The 20,806-nt window shown below is 46.1% G+C and overlaps 1 protein-coding gene and 1 long non-coding RNA gene across 5 annotated transcripts in view; one reads left to right on the top strand and one right to left on the bottom strand.

Moving 5' to 3' along the window:
• Positions 1 to 20,806, bottom strand: part of EIF2AK4 (eukaryotic translation initiation factor 2 alpha kinase 4) — a 103,141-nt gene that overhangs the window by 29,889 nt on the left and 52,446 nt on the right. For all 4 annotated transcript variants that reach the window (XR_005831924.1, XM_040620449.1, XM_040620450.1 and 1 more), the window contains exons 13-23: positions 19,193 to 19,256; positions 16,779 to 16,862; positions 14,947 to 15,069; positions 12,677 to 12,781; positions 10,797 to 10,851; positions 9,905 to 9,984; positions 7,278 to 7,379; positions 5,707 to 5,760; positions 2,651 to 2,887; positions 835 to 907; positions 94 to 215 (exon numbers count right to left, since the gene is read on the bottom strand). Coding sequence is in view for 3 of the 4 variants with exons in the window: in XM_040620449.1 (XP_040476383.1) it covers positions 94 to 215; positions 835 to 907; positions 2,651 to 2,887; positions 5,707 to 5,760; positions 7,278 to 7,379; positions 9,905 to 9,984; positions 10,797 to 10,851; positions 12,677 to 12,781; positions 14,947 to 15,069; positions 16,779 to 16,862; positions 19,193 to 19,256 (1,099 nt within the window). In the remaining variant the exon portion in view is untranslated. The remainder of the gene's footprint in view (positions 1 to 93; positions 216 to 834; positions 908 to 2,650; positions 2,888 to 5,706; positions 5,761 to 7,277; positions 7,380 to 9,904; positions 9,985 to 10,796; positions 10,852 to 12,676; positions 12,782 to 14,946; positions 15,070 to 16,778; positions 16,863 to 19,192; positions 19,257 to 20,806) is intronic.
• Positions 16,774 to 19,743, top strand: LOC121100195. Its single transcript, XR_005831925.1, has 3 exons — positions 16,774 to 17,047; positions 17,234 to 17,394; positions 19,590 to 19,743. It is a non-coding gene; the product is annotated as an uncharacterized LOC121100195 (long non-coding RNA).

Genomic DNA, 20,806 nt, shown 5'->3' with positions numbered 1-20,806 from the left:
AATGTGAGCCGAGGGGGAAAAGTGGTGGCTAAGGGTAACCCGCCCGTGGCCAGACATGGTGTCTGGCCTGCCCCAGGGCGTTCCCAGCCTCACCCGCAGGTCGAAAGGAAGCATCACCAGCATCCCGCTGTGGTCCATGAATAAGGCGGCTTCATTGTGCTCGTATATTTGCCTATTTTGGGGAAGCAGTAGTGGGGTACACAACTGGACAGCTCCTACACCAAGTCAGAAAAAATAACTCATCAACAAGTTCTCATTCCTCCCTGGAGGCAAGTGAAAATGAACATGGACCTGGCAGTGAAGTCATCTGCTGCTGGCTGCTGAAATCGCCAGCAAGCAGTTTTCAGGCGACTCCATGACCGGACAGCTCGTCTGAGGTCAAGTCTGTTAACCAGTCTTATTTCTGACTCTACAACCCAACTGTATGTTAGTAGCAAGGCTCTAATATTCAAACGTTCTCCTCAACAAGCTGAGTGTTAAAAATAAGCTTAAATTTCACATGAAGTCAAGTGCCTGTTACTGAATTTAAAGGTAAAATATGGGGGCGCCTGGGTGGCTCAGTCGGTTAAGCGTCTGCCTTCGGCTCAGGTCATGATCCCAAGGTGCTGGGATCAAGCCTCGCTTCGGGCTCCCTGCTCAGCGGAGAGCCTGCTTCTCCCTCCCCCTTTGCCAAAACTCCCGCTCTGTCTCTCCCTCGCTGACAAATAAATAAAATCTTTTTAAGTAAATAAGGGTAAAATATGGTTGCAGCCAAATCTAGTAACAGTACTTTCTACTGATGAAACAAAACAGTTTTTGAGAAGACTTGTGATTTTTTTTTTAAGAAGGACATACCGTGTCTTTTAAAAATGCGGACGATGGTGTCACACACGTGTTGCTGTATCTTGGACGTACGGATCGAGAAGCCCTAAAATAGGACCAATTAACATGTCGTCAAACCAACTCAAAGGGGTCCCCTAAAATATTCCTCTGTAGCTTGCAGTAAGCATCACATTACTTATGCCCAAGACCACAGAAGAGATGTCAGCAAGTGAGTCCGTTCTTGAACACTCCAGGGAGGGAAGAAAAGGGCACCTCCTGCAGGACGCCCCGCTGGAGGACGGCCCCCCTAAAGCTCCAAGTCCAAAGTCTTCGCCATGTCTATACATGCCTTTCAGAGAGAGCTGGTCAAGTGCACACGTGCTCCCCGAGGATTCTCCGGGACACCTCAGAGCATCAAACATCTAACGGCATCAGGTGGAGGTCCACATACTACGGAGATCCATGGTGGGCCCCTTCTACGTTACATGACATTTGTATATTTTGTAAAGAGCTTTCCTTTCCATTTGTTTCTTATTATACAAGTCATACCATTACACTTGAGAAAATTTAGAAACAACAGACAAGCAAGAAGACAAAAATAAAAAAGTCACCTGTAATCCTGTAAGTCTCTTTCGACTATTGCCAGCCAGCAAAAACTGGCGTGGCCCTCGAGAACTCTACTGATCTTCCACAAATCTTACCACTACTTTCTCTACTACTCTTTTTTTTTTTTTTTTTTAAAGATTTTATTTATTTATTTGACAGAGAGAGAGACAGCCAGCGAGAGAGGGAACACAAGCAGGGGGAGTGGGAGAGGAAGAAGCAGGCTCATAGCGGAGGAGCCTGATGTGGGACTCGATCCCGGAACGCCGGGATCACGCCCTGAGCCAAAGGCAGGCGCTTAACCGCTGTGCCACCCAGGCGCCCCTCTACTACTCTTTTAAAATTACATCATTACTTTAAGCATTCAGAAACATACAAAGAGTGTAACAAATATCCGTTGTTCACCCAACAAACTTTTTCTAATTTTAACATTTTGCTATACTGTTTCAGACTGTTTTTGTTTGAAAAGGAAAAGAAAGAAGGGAGGAGGGGGAGGAAAAAGAAAAAAAGGAAGCAAAGACAAAGCTGGAGGCTGCTAAACCTGTCTGTGCCTCAGAAACCACCTGGGAGCTTTCAAACAGAGACTCTCGGGGTGCCTCACACCTGGAGATTCCAAGTCGCTAGATTGGACGGAGGGCCTGAGTGTCGGGATGGTCCAGGGGCCTCCCAGGTGCACCTCCAGGGGCGGCCAGCGTTGGGAGCGACTGACCAGATGGTCTGGATCTCGGCTGGTTAGATGCTTTCAGCTGTGGGCAGCTGGGCCAGGGCTCCGTCTCCGAAAGCACTGCTGCTTAAACTCTTGGCCAGATGGAGAGGGGGGTGGCTCGGGAACTCCTTAGACATACAGGATTAACAACATGGCCCTGGGGGTGCCTGGGTGGCTCAGCTGGTTAAGGGTCTGCCTTTGGCTTAGGTCGTGATCCCTGGGGCCTAGGATCAAGCCCCGCATGGGGCTCCCTGCTCAGTGGGGAGCCTGCTTCTCCCTCTCCCTCTGCACTTCCCCACCACTCATTCTCTCTCAAAGAAATAAAATCTTTTAAGAAAAATTTAAAAATAAAAATAAAATCATGGCTCTTCCCAGAAAAATGCATATGCCCACATTCTGCACATACGGACCCCAGATGAGAACCTATGCTGGAGGTATTAAAGGAGTCCACGAAAACTAAGGAACTGACTTAGTTCCTTAGTTCACACCGTCTGTGTGAACCGAGCTGAGCTCTCTTTCGGAAGGACACCTGAAGCCCACCTTCGGCATGTTGCTGTCGTAGGTGTAGTCGATGGCTGGGGAGACGCGCTGGGAGAAGATCTGGGCCATCATGGTGCGGTAGGCCTTCCCATCCACGTTGGCCAGGGTGTGGTGCAGAACTCCGTGCAGCTCGGACTCCTCCATCTGGGGTGGGGGCAGCAGCTCGCTCTTGAGCAGTTCAGTGGCTGTGGGCCGCTTGGCGGGATCGTGGTTCAACAGCCAGGAGATGACGGATTTCTGTAACGAAAGCCAGGCGTGGGTGACCCGACGCAACAGATGCTGCTCCAGAATTCTGGCAAGCAGGTGGTTGGTTCAGGTCAAAGAAAAGACATCACACTTCTTGCCCGCAGTTGGTGCCTTTTAACTGGTATTTCTGAAATCTCTGCATCTGTCATTTCCCTCCCCACACTTCATTAGGGAGACAGAGTTGTGCAACAGTGTAACAGGAGTGTTTCTGAAAGGGCAGAGACCCTGGGGCGCCTGGGTGGCTCAGTCAACTGAGCGTGACTCTTGATTTCCGCTCACGTCATGATCTCGCGGTCGTGGGATCGAGCCCCGCGTTAGGCTCCATGCTCAGCGGAGAGTCTGTCTGTCTCTCTCACTTTGTTCCTCCTCCCCACCTCGTGCACACGCTCTCTCTCAAATAAATAAATATATGACAGGGGCCCTTTTTATATTTATTAGAAACAAAAAAATCCTCAACTCAGTAACTACATAGAAGCAGAACTTTTGCCTTACACACACACAAAATACTGTCTCAAAAAAAGTGCAGGGACGTAAACAATTGTCTCTAGATGTCTAATTTTAGTAGAAATTATCATGCGTAGTAGCTGCTGGCATCCTTACATCTTGTTTTTCTCGTCTCCATTTATGCTACCTGTATTAATACCGCTCCCTGGAATTCTCTTGATTTATGTTACGCATTCACCGTGCCTTCACAGTCACCACCTCATTAAGGAGGGAACTATTTGAAAACAACCCAAACCTTGAAAGGTTTCCTCACGTATCCTTAATTCTCTCATTTACAGTAAGGACTTAGAAAGAGAGGAATACCTGGGATCAGAAACATTTCAATTTTTAGATGAATCTTATTAAGTACTTTCTAATTACATATTTTCAATATACTCTCTCCCAGCAGCCCCCTCCCCTCAATGCCTGTCTTAGGCTGAAATAAATGTACACGTAAAGAAAGGAACTGACAGGATACAACTTTAATGAAAAGTTATATTAAATTGGTAAAAATAACACCCTATTCAGCAATACAGACCCTGTTACACTGCTCCATTTCTGTTGTGGGGCAACAGTTGTCTTATATTCAGTATAGAAGCACTTTCTAGGCTGCCTCCTTTCAGATAAAAAGCAACGACTGTGATGTGGGGGGTAGTAGGGGTTGCGGTCTGGGGACCAAGTTGTTCCAACCCAAACACACCGAGTGCGTACCTGTGAGAGGCGAGCAATCATCACCGACAGAAATGGTTTATACAGTTGCCCTCGTGTCTATAGTTTAATAAAACAGACCTCACAGCTGCCAACATGTGGGAATACTGAATAAGTCTGACCTTGTTACAGGGAGAGGCTATGAAAGCAAAATTTATTATGACATCCGGAAACACAGGAAATGGCTCCATTCAAATCAATGACAGGAGCTAACTAAAGACGAAGAAATGTAACCTAGTGTATTGTCCAGTGGTCCTTCACTAACGGAACAGGCGAGGCAGACCGGGTCCCTCTCGCCATAAATAAATGTCAAATTACAGGATGGCAGCGCTGATGGAAATAAAGCATACTTAATCCTTTTATTCGACAGGTGAGGAAAATTAGTCTCAATAATTTAAGTGACTCGTCCAACCAGATACATCACCAATAAACAAGAAATTGCAAACTAATGCAACGCTCTAGCTAGCTTTCTGCCCTCAACATTAGTGATTTAAATAAGGGAGTTTGCCTTGATTATACTTAAGGAAAGCCAGTTTCAGGGGGTGCCTGGGTGGCTCAGTCGGTTGGGCGTCTGCCTTCAGCTCAGGTCACGATCACAGGGTCCTGGGATCCAGCCCCGTGTCAGGCTCCCTGCTCAGCGGGGAGTCTGCTTCTCCCTCTCCCTCTCCCTCTGCCGCTCCCCCTGCTGGTGTTCTCTCTCTTGCTCACTCTCTCTCAAATAAATAAATAAAATCTTAAGGAAAAAAAAAAGTCAGTTTCAGGAATAAACTTCCATATGCCAGGAGTATCAACCACAGAAGGCTTCACCACAACAAACCGCCAAGCACGAGGAAGCAACGCACACCAGAGGCACAAGACACAAATTCACGAATCATTATTCATTCAATCAGCTGGGTGCCAAAGACCCCAGGACATGAGTTACATACATGCCTACCCAGATATTTCTAGTATGGAGGAGAAAGTATTTTACTTTAAAATACTGTTGGGGCGCCTGGGTGGCACAGCGGTTAAGCATTTGCCTTCGGCTCGGGGCGTGATCCCGGCGTTATGGGATCGAGCCCCGCATCAGGCTCCTCCGCTGGGAGCCTGCTTCTTCCTCTCCCACTCCCCCTGCTTGTGTTCCCTCTCTCGCTGGCTGTCCCTATCTCTGTCGAATAAATAAATAAAATCTTAAAAAAAAAATACTGTTAACATCAGACTGTCTAGTCTTCCCCTTTACAATCTGAGCTACTTTAACTACAAAATGGAACAAAATTATAGTTTTAAATTGTATTTTTCTTTTCTCAAAAAGTTCCAAACTTTCTCTAAAACAATGAAATCTAAAAGCATTCTCTTTTTTTCCAACAGCCAAGCCAAGGTTCCAAATAGCACTTCAAAAGCAAAATAAACCACACAAGAGAACCCTGGAGTTTTCTCATTTTCTGTGCCAGTCCTTGGCATTTTTTTGGTGTGTTTCAAGTCTAATAACATTTTAAGCACTTCACCTTTTGATATTTTTTCCCACACTGTTCCCAGGGCACAAGAGAATGAGTGGCAGAAGATGACTAATTGGAAAAGAAGAAAAACAGTAATTAAAATCCAGGAGTGAAGACACCGTAATGAAAGCATCAGAAAATTACCTGCTTTGTATGCTCTCCGTCATCGAAATCTTCTGGAAACTTAGGCGAAGTGGGCTAAAAGAATATAATATTCAAATCAGCAAGTGCTTGGCAAACTGCCACAGTGAATGCATTTATTCCCCAGAGGTAAGAAAATCAAGGACAGGAATGAAGACAAGGTAAGACTCAAAGTAATACTTTCTTGAAACCCGATGCCCATTGTGCCAAGTACATACATGTTGTTTTAATACAAACTTGACCCAAATGACAGCCTCGGTGATTGCACCTCAGCTGAGGGCAAAGTATTTTAAAATCGAATGGTTTCAGAGGAAGACAAAATAGCTTTAGTAAACACACAGATGCAAAGAGGCAAAAAACACCAAAGCCCCCACAAAGAGCCAAAGAAAACCATTAGTACTGAAACCTCTCCCTGCTGAAAACCTCTCACCTTTCTGGTAAGTAAGAGCTCAGTCATAACATTAACTTGCCAGTTTGGTTTTTTGTTTTTTTTCTTTTTTACAGTTCAGATATTCTTGAAATGAGGGAGCAAACATGACTTTTAGACTAAGAAAGGCACTTCATCCAGGACATAATCCTGTAAGAACATTCCAAGTCAAGGCAAGGACAGGGTAATCATTTATCTCCATACTTTGTGAACACCACGGTCCATGCCACATGGCAAATAAAACAGTTTAACAGTTTTCAAAAATATCTAGAAGACTGTGGCTCACGAGAAAAGAAGGCTCGCTGCATCTCTTGCTTGTGAACCGCAAATCTCCATCACCCTCGCCCGAACCCTCCTCTCCACTTTCAGCCTAGTGCTGTTTGCAGCGGCCATCCTTGGCCTCACGCACTGTTAACGTTAGTCCCTTTTAGTCTGGGCAACAACTGAGGCAAGGATTAATCCCAAGTACGCAGAGGGAGATTTCCCTCATTAAAAACAGTCAAGAGGCTGATTATCATCTTCAGACCCTTTTTAACTTCTGGCCATGGGGGTACTGTTTAGGCATTACCACCACGTCCATTCAGTGGGAACCTTTAATTTCTAGAACTAAATATCTATTTTCCTTATAACCTATTCCCACTGTTGCAACTTTATTGGTATCTGCAAAATTTCTGGATCCCTTCTTTGCTTTAAAACCACCGGGCGGGACACCGGGGTGGCACAGTTAGTTATGCATCCAACTCTTGATTTTGGCCCAGGTCATGATCTCAGGGTCATGAGATCAAGGCCCATGTNAAGAGGGGCGCCTGGGTGGCACAGCAGTTAAGCGTCTGCCTTCGGCTCAGGACGTGATCCCGGTGTTCTGGGATCGAGCCCCACATCAGGCTCCTCTGCTATGAGCCTGCTTCTTCCTCTCCCACTCCCCCTGCTTGTGTTCCCTCTCTCGCTGGCTGTCTCTATCTCTGTCGAATAAATAAATAAAATCTTTAAAAAAAAAAAAAGAAAGAAAGAAAGAAAGAAAGAAGGTAACAGTAAGACTGCCTCTTTCATATTATAAATACCAGAAAAATACCCTGCATTAAATTCTGACATCCATGCTAAGATTTGGGTTGCTGGAAACTGAGGCATTAAACAATGTGATACGTACATCTCTGAGTTGGTTGAGAACAAAGATTCTTTCTGAGGCTGTGACCATGGGGTGATAGGACATCTCAAAGAAGATAATTCCCAGGCTGAAGAGATCCACTTTCTAGGGAGTAAAAGGAACTGTATTTAGACAGCCTTGACACGAATGTGTCATTTACCAGGGAATTAGAGTATGAACACTGTTAGCTGCAAAAAAAGAAGTTTGCATAATGGGAAAACAAGCCACACTAGAAAAAAAACTTGATTTATTCTAAAAAATCATAGTTATAAAGTACAGATAAAATACCTGGTACGACATCTCAACACTTTCCTTGAAAATTCATTGTCACTGGTTTAGCTATATACACAGACGTAGAAAACCACTGGCCAAACACTGAGAGTAATCACTAAACAGCAAGGACAACTGAGATCTGTCAAAGGAATCTGCTTTGCACCTTTACAAATCATCTCGAAAGTGGAACGCAGACCAAAATCTGCAGTTGACAGGAGGTCAACTAGTGATTGCAAAGCCAAACCAATGAAGACAGAAAGATCATGTGACTAATCCTAACAGAACAGGGAAATGCAACTAAAAAAGAAAAGGGACGAGTCAGTGCAGTGTCAGGGAGGGAGCTGCCGAGGGGAGGAATGATGTGCAGAGGGCAGCGGGCCTGAGGCAGCCGACACAGTCCTGCTGACAGGAGACTGTCCACGGCAAACTACTCACAGGCACACAAGCCACATTCAAGGGCAACTCGGGCATGAACTTGAACTCAAGGATTAGTAGGAGAGACTCTAATGATCACCAGTGACCTCCCCAAGTCCTAAAAACAAACATTTGCTGTGGTATTTCCGACACACTGGCTGTAGAAAATGTGGAACATCCAGAGAAGCACCAAGAAAAACAGCACTCATCACCCCGCTGCTCAAGGATACTTACTACTGATGTCTGAGATAGTTGCCCACCCCTGCGGGTTTTTACATGCACGCACCCATGCACACAGGCACATTGTAAAACTAGAACCATACGTTTTGTAACTTTTATTCCCCTACGATAGCGCGAATATTTTTCAACTACTGTATCACTTTTCTAAAACAGGTTTCTAAAACATGATTTTAATAACATATTGTATTCAATTACATGGAAGTCCCATAATTTATTTAACCATTCGTTTCTTAACACCAGTATTTCTCACTGTTCTAAATAGTGACGAACCCCTTTTATACCCATCTTTTTGGATGTTGTTTCCTCTGGGTAAATTCCAAAAGGGAGAAGTGCTGAGCCAGAGGGTCGAAAGAGCCTCTAAGCATTTCATTACAATCTGCAAACTGAACTAAAGGCGCCCGCGCCACGCCCACCGCGCCACGCCCACCGCGCCACGGCTGGGTATTTGGCAGTCCAGTGCGTTTAATTCTAGTCACTGCCCAGCGCTCCTTGTCAGAACCAAAACCCAGGCTTGGGGTTCACTGTGAGCCTGAAAATATGCTCTGAGGTGAACTGCCTGCCTAATGTATTTTTGAAATTCAGCTCTACACTCTCACCCTAAGGGATCCCATCCAGTCTCATGGCTTTAAATCCCATCTGTGTGCCGATGACTCTCAAATTTATACCTCTGATTCCGACCTTTCTTCTAGACTCAAGTCCTGAGTCTTTAATAACCTACTGGACATCTCTAACTGGATCTCTCATCAGGCATTTCCAAATTAACATGCCCCCCGCCCCGGGAAATGGAATTTTCCTGCTGTCTCCTCCTGTCTCTCCCCATCTTGGTCAACCAGCCTGCTCCCAGCTGTTCCAGCAGAAGCGTGAGCACTGCCCTATCACCTTCTTTCTCCCCACCCAACGTCCGCTCCATCGGGAATGCCTGGGAACTCCCCTCCGCAACGTGTCTTACTCAGCACACTTACACTGCTGCGATTCTGGTTCCAGCTAGCAGCCACCCCACCTGACTTCGGCAAAGCCTCCAGCCTCATCTGACCCCGGTCTTCCTTTCCAGCTTCATGTCATGCCTCTCCCCCGCATCGCTCACCACGCTGTAGCTGCTTGCACATTCTTTTTCATCGTCTCCCATGTGCCAAGCGAGCGCTCACTCAGAGTTCTCTCCTTATGCATGCTCTTTCTTCTGCTTACCCCTTTTTCCTCTCAGCTCCCAACTTCATGTGGCTTGTCCCTGCTTTATCCTTAAAGCCATCCTCTGGAGGAAGCCTTCTCTGGTCAGTTTATCTGGAGATGATGCCCCCTATTGTTCTCTAGTCACTGGAGTCCATTTCTTTTCTTAACAATTTGTGATTATTTTATTTTTTCACTTGTTTATTGTCTGTTTCATCCACCAAAGGCTAAACTCCCCAAGGGCTGGAGTAAGACACCCACCTTATCAGTCAACTGTCCTGTTCTCTGTATTTCTGGGGCCTGGCTTAGGAAGCGTTAGCACAAATCCTCTCTGGATGGACAGACTGTAAGTAACGTCCTTCACAGCAACAGCAGCAGCCTCGGCGGAGTTGTCAACTCAACATACATGTGGACATTTATCAAGGGGATCAATGTTCCTGTTTCCGCTGCTAATTAACACCAAACGCTGTGATCTTCATGTTCTCACTACAATCTCACTCTTGAGACCTCCCCTTCTCCCCAGAAAGCTTCCCCTTTACCTGGTTGTACGTGGGTCTACTGCTTCCTTGGACCTCTGGGCTTACGTATAAAGCAGTACCAACCATGCCAGTCAAATGACCTGCGTGGAAGAAGACGAAGGGAAACCTTTCTAATAACAGGACTTAAGAGGTAAGGCGAATTTTCATTAAAAAGGGGGGGGGAGGGTTTCTCAGGAGTGAGGCATGATCTGTTAGTTGTTCACGGGCTGCAGAGGAAGCAGCAGCATGCACTTCCCCGAGGGATTACCCCGAAGTCACGTATGGCCACAGACTCTGCTCCACACAGGAGGTCTTGGCTGTTGCAGAGGGGCCAGTGCAGACAGAAGACCCCAGACGTCCCAGGTCATGAGGTAACCTCACACTACCATGTGGGGTCGAAGTGTAACTGTCTATCCATGAGAGCCAATTATTCTAACTGAAGCTCTGGTTTCCTGAAGTTTCGAGGAACAGTTAATATAATGAAAAGGGGGGAAAAATTAAAGCATTTTCATGATTCTGTTAATTTAATGAGTAATGGTAATTTGCTTTACAATAAAATCTTGACAGATGAAAAACAGGTTTCAGATTAAGAAATTTTGTACTGTATGGCATACTTGAATTTTTCCTGAGACGAAATCTTATGTTGAGTGTTCTTACCACAAAATTAAGTAATAATAATAATAATTAAGAGGGCAGGAGGAAACTTGGAGGTGATGGTTATGTTTATAACATAGGTTGAGGTGGACGGTTTCATGGGTATACATGTATCTCCAACCTTCTCAGGTGGTATACATGATATTTGCCCAGATTTTTGTATGTTTAAAAAAAAGAAAAGAGAGAGAGAGAGAGAATAAGGGAAGAAAACCCTTGTGGTTTTAATTTGCTCACTGAATATGCAGTCTCCTGTATTTACCTGAAGGGTCTGATTTAGTCAAGTGATCTGCCGAATCTTCTTGCTTGCCGTCAGCCTAAAAACACAGGCCGGCCAAAGATGGTTATTACGGTGTTGTTATTCCACAGCAATGGCCTCTCCACGTCTAAATGAAGACTGACTGAAAAGTCACACACACAAAACAGACTAACCACAGTAATGCCCTTTCTGTGCTCCACATAGTTTTGGTTGGGTTGGCCTGCTATGCAGGACTCCTGGAAACCCCCATGAGATCAAGAAGGACAAGAGCCCGTCAGTGAGGCACTCCTCCTTCAAGGCAGAAAGCCCCGAAAGAGAAACCAATTTATTTTCACATTTGCAAACGCCAAAGCAGAAGCCGTCTACCAGAAGATTAAGAGCGTCCGACCCACCACCACAAACTCACTTTCGGACTTTCCCGCTGCTACCTAAGAGGGTCCGTGCTTACTCCTCTTCCCTAGCGGCTGGTCGCCCCATCCGCTCCCCTGTCCCTGCCAGCACCCCCTCGCAGGCAGGCCCGCCGTTCTCAGCTGCATCCGGGACAGCACCATCTCACACACTGCCTCACTCACCCCTGCACGGGCTCCTCTCACACGCACCACCGTCCTTAAGGGCATCTCTCACATTCCCCACGGCGGGCCCTGCTCCGGGGGCTTCCCCTGTACTCTCCTTTTATCCTGTCGACAACTCTCAGAAGTAGCTTCTAGCATTAGGCACGTCGCATAGGTGAGGTACCGAGGGGTCAACTAAGCTGCCCGAGGTCACGCCACAAGGAAGTGGCAGGGGAACATCGGATTCTAGCCCTGGTCGGGGGCCTCTGCAGCCTGTGCTCTCACCTGCTCACTGTACTACAGCCTCCAGATACTAAGTTACATTCTTCGGTTTGGGGATCGGGATCCCCATGGTGAGGCCCTTCCTTGGTCTTAGCACTTGTCCCGCTATTCTGCTCAGGACCACACCCTCACTGTCCCCCTTCCATTTCCTCCCTCTCCGTTCCTGACCTCACCTTCTAGTTCTGTCCCTATGGTTGTTCTCACCACTGACCTAAATCTCTGACCACCCTTAGAATTGCACGCATGTACTAGAGATCGTGCCTAGCAACTCTGGCTTACGGGAAGACTCTTCCTCTGGCACTTAAGGCCTGCCTCCTACGAGACTCCCCAACTGTCCAGCATCCTCACCGCTCCCCTGACGCTTCACAGTTTTAACCAACCAGACACCATGCTGACCTCCCGACAGTCATGTCTGTTCACCCCAGGGCCTTTGCTTATGCTGTCTCTCTCAGATCTCTTGCCCTGGTCTGCCTTCAATCTCACCCTGCTGGACTTCCACCCATCCTTTAAGGCCCATCCGAAATGCTCGTTTCTTTATATGGCCTTTCTGGGTCCTCATAACCATATGTCAGTTTTCTCCTGCCTTTTGTTCTTTTATCACTATTTCTCTCACTTCAGATTCTTTTAGTTTTGCATGTTAAACCACTGTTCTATAATGATGTCTAGGACTGATTCTTCTGGGGTTCCATGGTTTTTTGAGCTCTATTTCCTTAAATGAACAAAAAGCCCCTCAAGGGTAAAGCATCTAGCCCAGTGCCTGGCATGGTAGACTGAACGGCCAAATTATTTCCTAAAGTATGATATGCCTTTGACCTAAATATCATCCACAAACTAATAATTTTATGTCTCAAGTGCAACAGCCGCACTACAATGTACTCATCCTTTCAAAGCCTGAAGGATCATTGTAGCTCAGCCCTTCAGACCTGCGGAATTTCCTGAGGATTACAGAGCAGCGTTCAATCAACTCATAACCATGAACGTGCTGCAAGACAGGTTATCAAGGCACCTGCGTCCATTTTTTAGGCACAGTCTAATCTGAAAAATACTCACAGTGAAGGCTAGATGGTCTGTCGCTAAACCAAAATCACCTATTTTCACATGGTCATCGGAATCCAAAAAAATGTTGACAGGCTTCAAATCCCGGTGAATCATTCCCTGATGGAAGAGAAAACATAACTGTTTCCCAACACAGTTTATAGTTCACCTGTTTCCTAATTTCAAAGGCCAACCTAATGATGAGATGCAGATGAGGTCTTCTCCCTCCGACTGGTCCAGGCTGTCTGGCCTCTCCACTGTCTTCCAATGACTGTCCTGCCAATGACCTTGCCACCACCTCCCAGTCTACCTGCTGGCAGTCCTGGAGGAGGTCAAATCCAAGTGGTTCCCTGGGGGCATCCAAGGGCCCCCTCCACTGGGTTCCCAATCTCTCTCTCTGTGGCATCACGGACCCTGCAGCATCTCTGGTTGGGGAGATATACACCATGTTCACTCCTTCTCCTATTCTTCTCTTCCTACTATTTCCCCTGCCTCGAAAATTCTTGTTTCCTCCGCTCATTTGAATTGTGCCAACAGTTCCAAATGCCAACTCCCCTACAAAGCCTTCCACAGTGATTCTAATTCAACTGCATCCCCAGCGCACACGTAGTGCTCAATGATTAACCGTTGCGTGAACTTGGCTTTCGCCCCTTCCTACTGGCACCTTCATCATGCTACTGTTTCAGGTACTATAATATAGGAAACAATTATAACACCTTATTATATGATCTCTTTACTGTTACGTGAAGGTAAATTTTGGCTCCTTCAAAAGAGAACAAGTCCCTCTCAAGTATGGGGTTTCTATACCCTTGTGCCTGACTGCATTTCTAGGTGGGGCACAGCATTAGACACCCAGCAGATGGTTAGCAGATGCTGAGCAAAGGAGATGCAGGGGAAGAGCGCGCGGGGCGCAGTTCCAGGACCCTGGGCGATATCACCGTAACAGAGTTCTAATGGCCGTCATGAGAATTCATTTTTACTTCCGACCTTGCAAACATCATACCACCAAATCATTTATAAACTAGACACGTGTAAATTACAGGCCTGGTTTTTCAGTATAAACATAGGAGTGTATAAACATTTTAAGGTTAAAGAAAATTATGCAAAGGAAAAAAAACATAGGGACGCTGCCCAATGCATCAGATAATCCCATTTTTAAGATGTAAGCAGTTTCACCCTGAAGCTAGGTCCATTAGCATTTACGTTGTCATGACAATTTCTGGCTTTATAAAATGACATTTTATACTATGTGGTGAGCTGTGTTTCTCAGTCTCATCTCCACCCCTGCTAGATGACATTTTGAGTTCGCCATCATCCTGGGAAGGACAGCACTAAGCCAGTTAGAATCAAATAACTGGGCCTTATTAATCACACCCACTTTACTCTAAGCAACTGAAGGAATCACTCTTGCATTTTGTGTGTGTTGAAACATCTCTGCTTAACCCAGAGGTTGGAGAACTCTTCTTCTGAAGGGCCAGATAAATATTTTACACGTTATGGGCCCGCAGTCTCTGCCATAACCATTCAAACCCACAGCTGTAACACAAGCACAGCCATAGGCCATATGTAAACAAACCAGCATGGCTGTGTCCCTAAAACTTTATCGTGGACACTAAAATTTGAATTTCACAGAATTTTCATGTGTCATGAAATATTCTTATTGATTTTTTTCTTTTTAACAATCCTTTAAAAATGCAAAAGCTGGGCACCTTGTTGGCTCAATTAGTTAAGTATTGGAGTCTCTCAGGATTGTGAGTTCAAGCCCTGCACTGGACTCCAAGCTGGGTGCAGAACCTACTTTAAAAAAAAAAAAAAAATGTAGGGGCTCCTGGGTGGCTCAGTTCGTTAAGCATCTGCCTTCGGCTCAGGTCATGATCCCAGAGTTCTGGGATCGAGCCCTACGTTGGGATCCCTGCTCAGTGGGGAGCCTGCTTCTCCCTCTCCCTCTGCCCCTCCCCCTGCTTGTGCAGTGTCAAATAAATAAATAAAATCTTTTTAAAAAAATGTAAAAGCTACTCTTAGCTCACAGGTCATATAAAAGCAGGTAGAGGCTAGATTTGACCCCATGGCCACAGTTTGCTGACCCCTGTCCTAACCTTCAATCATTTCTTTGAACTTTGATATCTTATGCTATTTTATCTTTTGACATGTCTGACCTATAAAAATAAATTTCAATATACCCATAATTTTCCCCCTGTTTCTGTTTTTCTCCAATCTCAGATATTTTTTTGTTGTAAGTTTTATATAAATGTAAGTTTTCAGGCATGAAATGTTACAAAGTTTACTTTCTCATGGATATATGCCAATCCATCCAGAATCTCTCGAAAAAGCCTCCAGAGTCTGACGGTGTCCTGATACAGCCCCTGGTCAATGGTGTCACGCAAAGTGCTCTTCTCACAGTACTCCATCTGGGGACAAGAACAAACCAGGCAGCACCTGATTATACAGGGTTTCAATTAAGGTGGACAATGGCAATTAATGTAATCCTCCATTTTAAACATGTGCTGTGGATTTTAAGTAGTTAAAGGCAAGGCTTAACTGTTTTTTTGAGAAAAGAAACGAACAGTATTTAAAAAACTGGGGGGAAGAGGCATTATCACAACACCCCAACATAACCATTTTAATTTTTATTGTTCATTAAAAAATAAGACTTGTTTAAAATCTTTCTCATAATTTCATTTTCGTATAATGAAAAAACTGAGAATTAAGTAAAATTTTATTTGTTCTACACAATTGTTTCCGAATCCAAATTTCCAAAAAGGCTAATTAAAAATCTAATGATGTCATGAGTCTTTCTCATCTGTACTTTGAATTAACAACAGTGACCTTCAAGTCTAGAGCAAAACATTATGAATATCCAAACATCCACGACAAGGCTCTTTCTCACCTTCTTAAATATTAATGTATCAGAAAACAATGCGGTATCATTGAAATCTTCAATCACCACGTAGCCTTTGATTTAGAAAACCAGCCTCTCGGTTTCAAACCAGTGCCAGAGTTGAGATTTCTCATGAAGAAGGATTTTGCTGTTTTTAAAGAGAGGAACATCCCCTCATGCTCTAACCACCTCCAGATTCTGACTCATCCTCGAGCCCTCCCAGGGCCTGTGACTCCCAGACTGTGATCCGGCCACACCTCCAGACACACCTCCCTACGCACTTCTGACTCATAACTGTCTGGAGACTGAAGGCACGGAGCGCAGACCTAACAGTTAGTGGTTTAGAGGACAAATCCTTTATCTGGGAGTGGTACCTCAGAGATGTTTGTATTAGGGAATAATTAAAAGCAGCCACCTAATTAGTCTCTTTTCAAACACTGTACTTGTCTGAGGCTTCGTTTCTGGCACACGGTACTGCATCCCACACTTAAAGATCCGCCTACTTACAGACAGGGCTGCAAATCCTAATAATGCCCCATGGTCCTATTCACTTGGGGGAGAGGCAGGTTGTTCCTCGCAGGTCTGCGATCGTCCCTCTGCGGGCAGAGCTACCCGTGGTCCGGGACTCTGGCCCTCAGGCATAGGGGCAGGCTTCCTTTTACTAAAGCCCCATTGGAAGTGGTTTGCCCAGGGCTCCTGTCACCCAGAGGTTCCAGGACTTTAGGCACTTGGCCTGAAGCCATGCTGGTGTTTCTTCTGCATGTGCAAGATGTGTCCGCATCACACCTTACTTGTCCAGATTCAACTTGTTAGACAGAGTGGAACTTCTGTACGTGCAAGTCTAGCGTTTACAGAACTGGGGTATGGTTCTAATGACCTTAAAGACGTTATTTCTCTTGCTCTTCACCAGTCATTGAGATAGCTAGATGCGTGCAGAATGCGGAAGAAACTTGTCGGAGCTCACAGGCTGTGACTGGGGGATCCAGGATGAGACCTTACACAGCCTGAGTCCAGAGCCCATAACCACCGCCCTACGCCGTCTCCTGCTACGGTACAGAAACACGAGTTCAAGGCTCGGGGACAGGGCCTCCATGCCGCGATCGGCTTGGGTCAAGTCATCTGCGGCAGTGCCGGGGAGCCCTCCTCTGCCCATCGTCTTGCTCTAGCCTCCTGCAACATCCCCACAGCGACCACCGGGAGGTGCTGTGTCACCGAGGCGCGGCCACGCCCGGGCCTCACCTGGATGTACAGGTAGTGCACAGCTTCCACGGTGGCCGATGGCTCGCTTTCATGGCAACTGCTCTTCCCATTGCAGTCTTCATCCTAACCCAAGGGGGACACGGGAGAACTCAGCAATGCGAGAGGAAATGGAACACGACCATCACCTTGCTCCAGTCCTTTGTGCCCGCCCCCAACACACCCACGGACAGCCTGCCGCCTCAAGGGGGAGGCTTCCAGCATTGAAAAGGCAATTGTGCTATTACCAGAATCTACTGCGTGGTTTGCAGGTATGTCACTATATAGAACAGTGATGGGGGAAATAGGTACTACAGTTGTGCGATCCACAGAAAGATTCCAAGTCAAGTCAATTCTTCCTTACCACGGGTATCTTTCTACGGGTAAGAAAGGAAAACTGTGTACAGGCTAGTATTTTAAGGTTTCAGACTTCATGGAATGCCTTTCTTTGATGGCAGGCTTCCTTTGGAAACAGAAGAGAAGAGATCCATCTTTAGCTAAGTCAACCTAAATGTGATGATACTAGCGAAAGGCACACCCCCCTCGGGCCGCGCCACTCAGGGAGAAGCACCGGGCTGCCCCTTACGGTGACTGACCCTCCAGAATTCTCTTCCACAGGGTGAGTCTATTCTTCCCCTACAGGTCATTTTCTAACTCTTGTCCCCCCCCCCTTTTTTTTTAAGTTCTTTTAGGGACACCTGGGTGGCTCAGTTGGTTGAGCGTCTGCCTTGGGCTCAGGTCAGGATCCCAGGGTCCTGGGATCGAGTCCCGCACGGGGCGGCTGAGGGGGGGGGGTCCTAGCTCAGCGGGGAGTCTGCTTCTCTCTCTGCCTGCCACTCCCCCCTGCTCATCTGACAAATAAATAAATAAATAAGAACTAAAAAATAATAATAAAGTTCTTTGGTTCTTCTCATAAACGTATTTAAGTATTTCCCCTCAACACCACCTGGGGAAAAAGGACTGGCTGAGGAAAAAGCATTAGGTACCATCTGACGGTTTCTGATTTACAGTTTGTGAAAGAATTTTTCAACATTTTTCCTTTAGCAAAGAAAAAAAAAAGCACCTCTGTTCTGCAAACAATCAAGTTCTACTCTTGAATCATTTACATACCCTGGGGATTATCTGTAGAAGACTGTTAATCTCTTGGAGGCTTCTACCCATCAATTAGAATGCCCGGGGGATGTTGTCCTTAATTGAGCAAAACCAGGATTATAAATTTGGTGCTCCCATAATAATTAAATGCATAACTAACGCTAAAATCAAAGCAGCAGGTTATAATTTATGTTTTTTTAAGATCTTATTTATTTGAGAGAGAGAGGGAGGGAGGGAGCATGAGCAGGGTGACCGGCAGAGGGAGAGAAACAGGCTTCCCGCTGAGCAAGGAGCCCCATTGTGGGGCTCGATCCTGGTACTCCAGGATCATGACCTGAGCGGAAGTCACTTAACTGACTAAGCCAAGCAGGTGTCCCTATAATTTATAAATTTAAACCAAGAGGACTTGAAGTTACTTTTAATAAAAAAAAGGGAATTCCTTCTTAAAAATGCTGGAGAATTCATTCAAACCCCCTTCAAATCAATTTAACTGCTTATCTAACAGGGTCTACATGTAGACTTTTATCTACTATGAATGCACTCTTATAATTGCTTATAATTCTATTTTTATTCTTGGAAATGAAGTCGTGGCACTCAACCCCTTCTCATGGAAGTTTTCTCTGCACCAACGACGGCCAGTCCTAGTTGTCACTGCCACGCAACAGCATTCAGGGGCTCTGCCGCTCTGGGCAGAGGAAGATGCAGGGCTGAGTGGGGTCCAAGGCCTCGAACAGTGTTTTTCCAAACTTTTCAGGCCATGATTCACACGAAGAAATTATTGTCTATCACACCAGTTCACATACTCATGTGAGGCATGGTACAAACGTGTTACCTTTCCTAGTGTGACGCATGGTCTCCACTCTTCCCTACAGCACTAAAAATTAAATGAAGCTGGCTGTGGGCCTGAACACTGATTCCATAGCCTATTACAGGACCATGACTCAGTGTCAAAACACGGTTCTAGATGATGGTTTATGAGAATAAGTAATCCGTATTAACTGGTCACAGAGACCAACATAACTCAACAATTAGGCTGTTTAATTACTCAAATCGATCCCTATCCCCAACCGCATTAAGCTTCCCCAAAACTAGGAAATGGTTTTCATTTAAAGAAACAAAACAAAAACCAGCATGTCAATTTACACAAATGAAGGTCCATAAAAACACAGATGTAGCGTATACATTAAATAAATTCAAAACTGACAGTTTCTATATCTGCCTGAGTGAGGCTTTACTGTTCCACCTGGGGTTTATAACATCGAATGCTGGTTTTTTTTACATGCCCACCCCTGATAAAATGGTGTAATTTCTATTTATATATTTACCTGATTCTGACTCTTACTGTTCTCATCTTCAAAGATGATATCACTGTCAGAATCTGAAGCGGGTCTTAAAGAGAGAAACAGAGAAATACTAAAGAAATCAAACTCCCTGTTATAATTCCATAGCTAAGTGTTAACATCAACTGTACCCAACTGGACAGGATGAAAGCAAACCAGGAAAGCCAAGACCGACCAGGGTGGCTTCTGAGATGCACAACCTTTAGGATCGTAATTCTTGACTTTTGGAACTGCAGTTGGCCCTACGTCAAGATTCTAAGTTAGTTTTTAAATGGCCCAGAGTCGGAAGCCCTTATCCAAAATAATGCTCTTTTGAAAAAACTTTCTATCAATGGTACTAAGATGAGGTATTGAAAGGAATTTCTCTTTTTCCTTTCTGCAGGGCTTGGATTTTGGAGATCTTTTGAAGACGAGAGGGAATAAATACCCTTGGGTTGAATCTGGTTCCTCTCTACAGACACCATTCTCTAGGGCAACACGGTGACAGCCTGGGTTTCTAACTGAATCCCCTCTCCCGGGGCATGGGCCTGGCGCCCCCGCCGATGCTCTTACAGGAAGGGTTGCCGGAAGACGCCCCCGTCCTCGTCCTCGTCGTCGTCATCGTCGACGTCCTCGTCGCTGCTGGAGCCCGGGCTGGCGGCGGGGAAGCGGGCGCTGGCCGAGCGGTCCGAGTCCAGGGGCAGCGTCCCCGAGCCCACCGGCCGCTCGTATCTCTCGATCCAGGCGTTGTAGTAGCGTACGATGTTCTCGTGGTGCAGGCGCGACAGCAGCGTCACCTCGCCCTTGATCCTGCGGAAATGCCTGCTGGCTGGGTTGATGGGGATGCGCTTCACCGCGTAGCAGCAGCCGTCCAGCTTGTTCTGCACCTGCCGTGGGGAGAGGGAGGGGAAGGAGCCCGGCGCCCGTCAGCCGCTGGGAGCCTCGCAGGCTGGCATTTGTAGCCCGTCCCCATGCCCTCCCAAGGGGAGCCCAGAGTTCTCAGTGAGAAGCAACAGCTACAGTCGAGAGCCACATATTTCAACCTCTTAAGCTGAACACAGTCTTGACTGCCAAAATGCATAGAAAACATCTCACCTCAAATGACATGTATATTTAGCTTAATAAGAGACCTGGAGAAAACATGACCTCCATTTTAATCATTTATTTTACTGACAACTACATTCCTGCTTTTCCATTATCGTATCTGCTATCTCAATTCTGAGAAATTATTTTAACCCTGTTTAAAAAATACTAATTATTTTTGGAGCACCTGGGTGGTACAGTTCCTTAAGTGAGGACTCTTGGTTTCAGCTCAGGTCATGATCTCAGGGTTGTGAGACCAGCCCTGTGCCTGCTCCCTGCTCAGCAGGGAGTCTGCTTGAGAGTCTCTCTCCCTCTCCTCCTGCCCCTCCTGCTCGTGTTGCCTCTCCCTCTGTTATCAAATAAATAAATCTTCGGCGCCTGGGTAGCGCAGTCGTTAAGCGTCTGCCTTCGGCTCAGGGCGTGATCCCGGCGTTATGGGATCGAGCCCCACATCAGGCTCCTCTGCTGGGAGCCTGCTTCTTCCCCTCCCACTCCCCTGCTGTGTTCTCTCTCTCTCTCTCTCTCTCTCTCTCTCTC

The sequence above is a fragment of the Ursus maritimus genome, unplaced genomic scaffold (assembly GCF_017311325.1).
Source record: "Ursus maritimus isolate PB19 unplaced genomic scaffold, ASM1731132v1 scaffold_35, whole genome shotgun sequence".
Classification (NCBI taxonomy): domain Eukaryota; kingdom Metazoa; phylum Chordata; class Mammalia; order Carnivora; family Ursidae; genus Ursus; species Ursus maritimus.
This window is presented reverse-complemented; position numbering and strand designations above follow the sequence as displayed.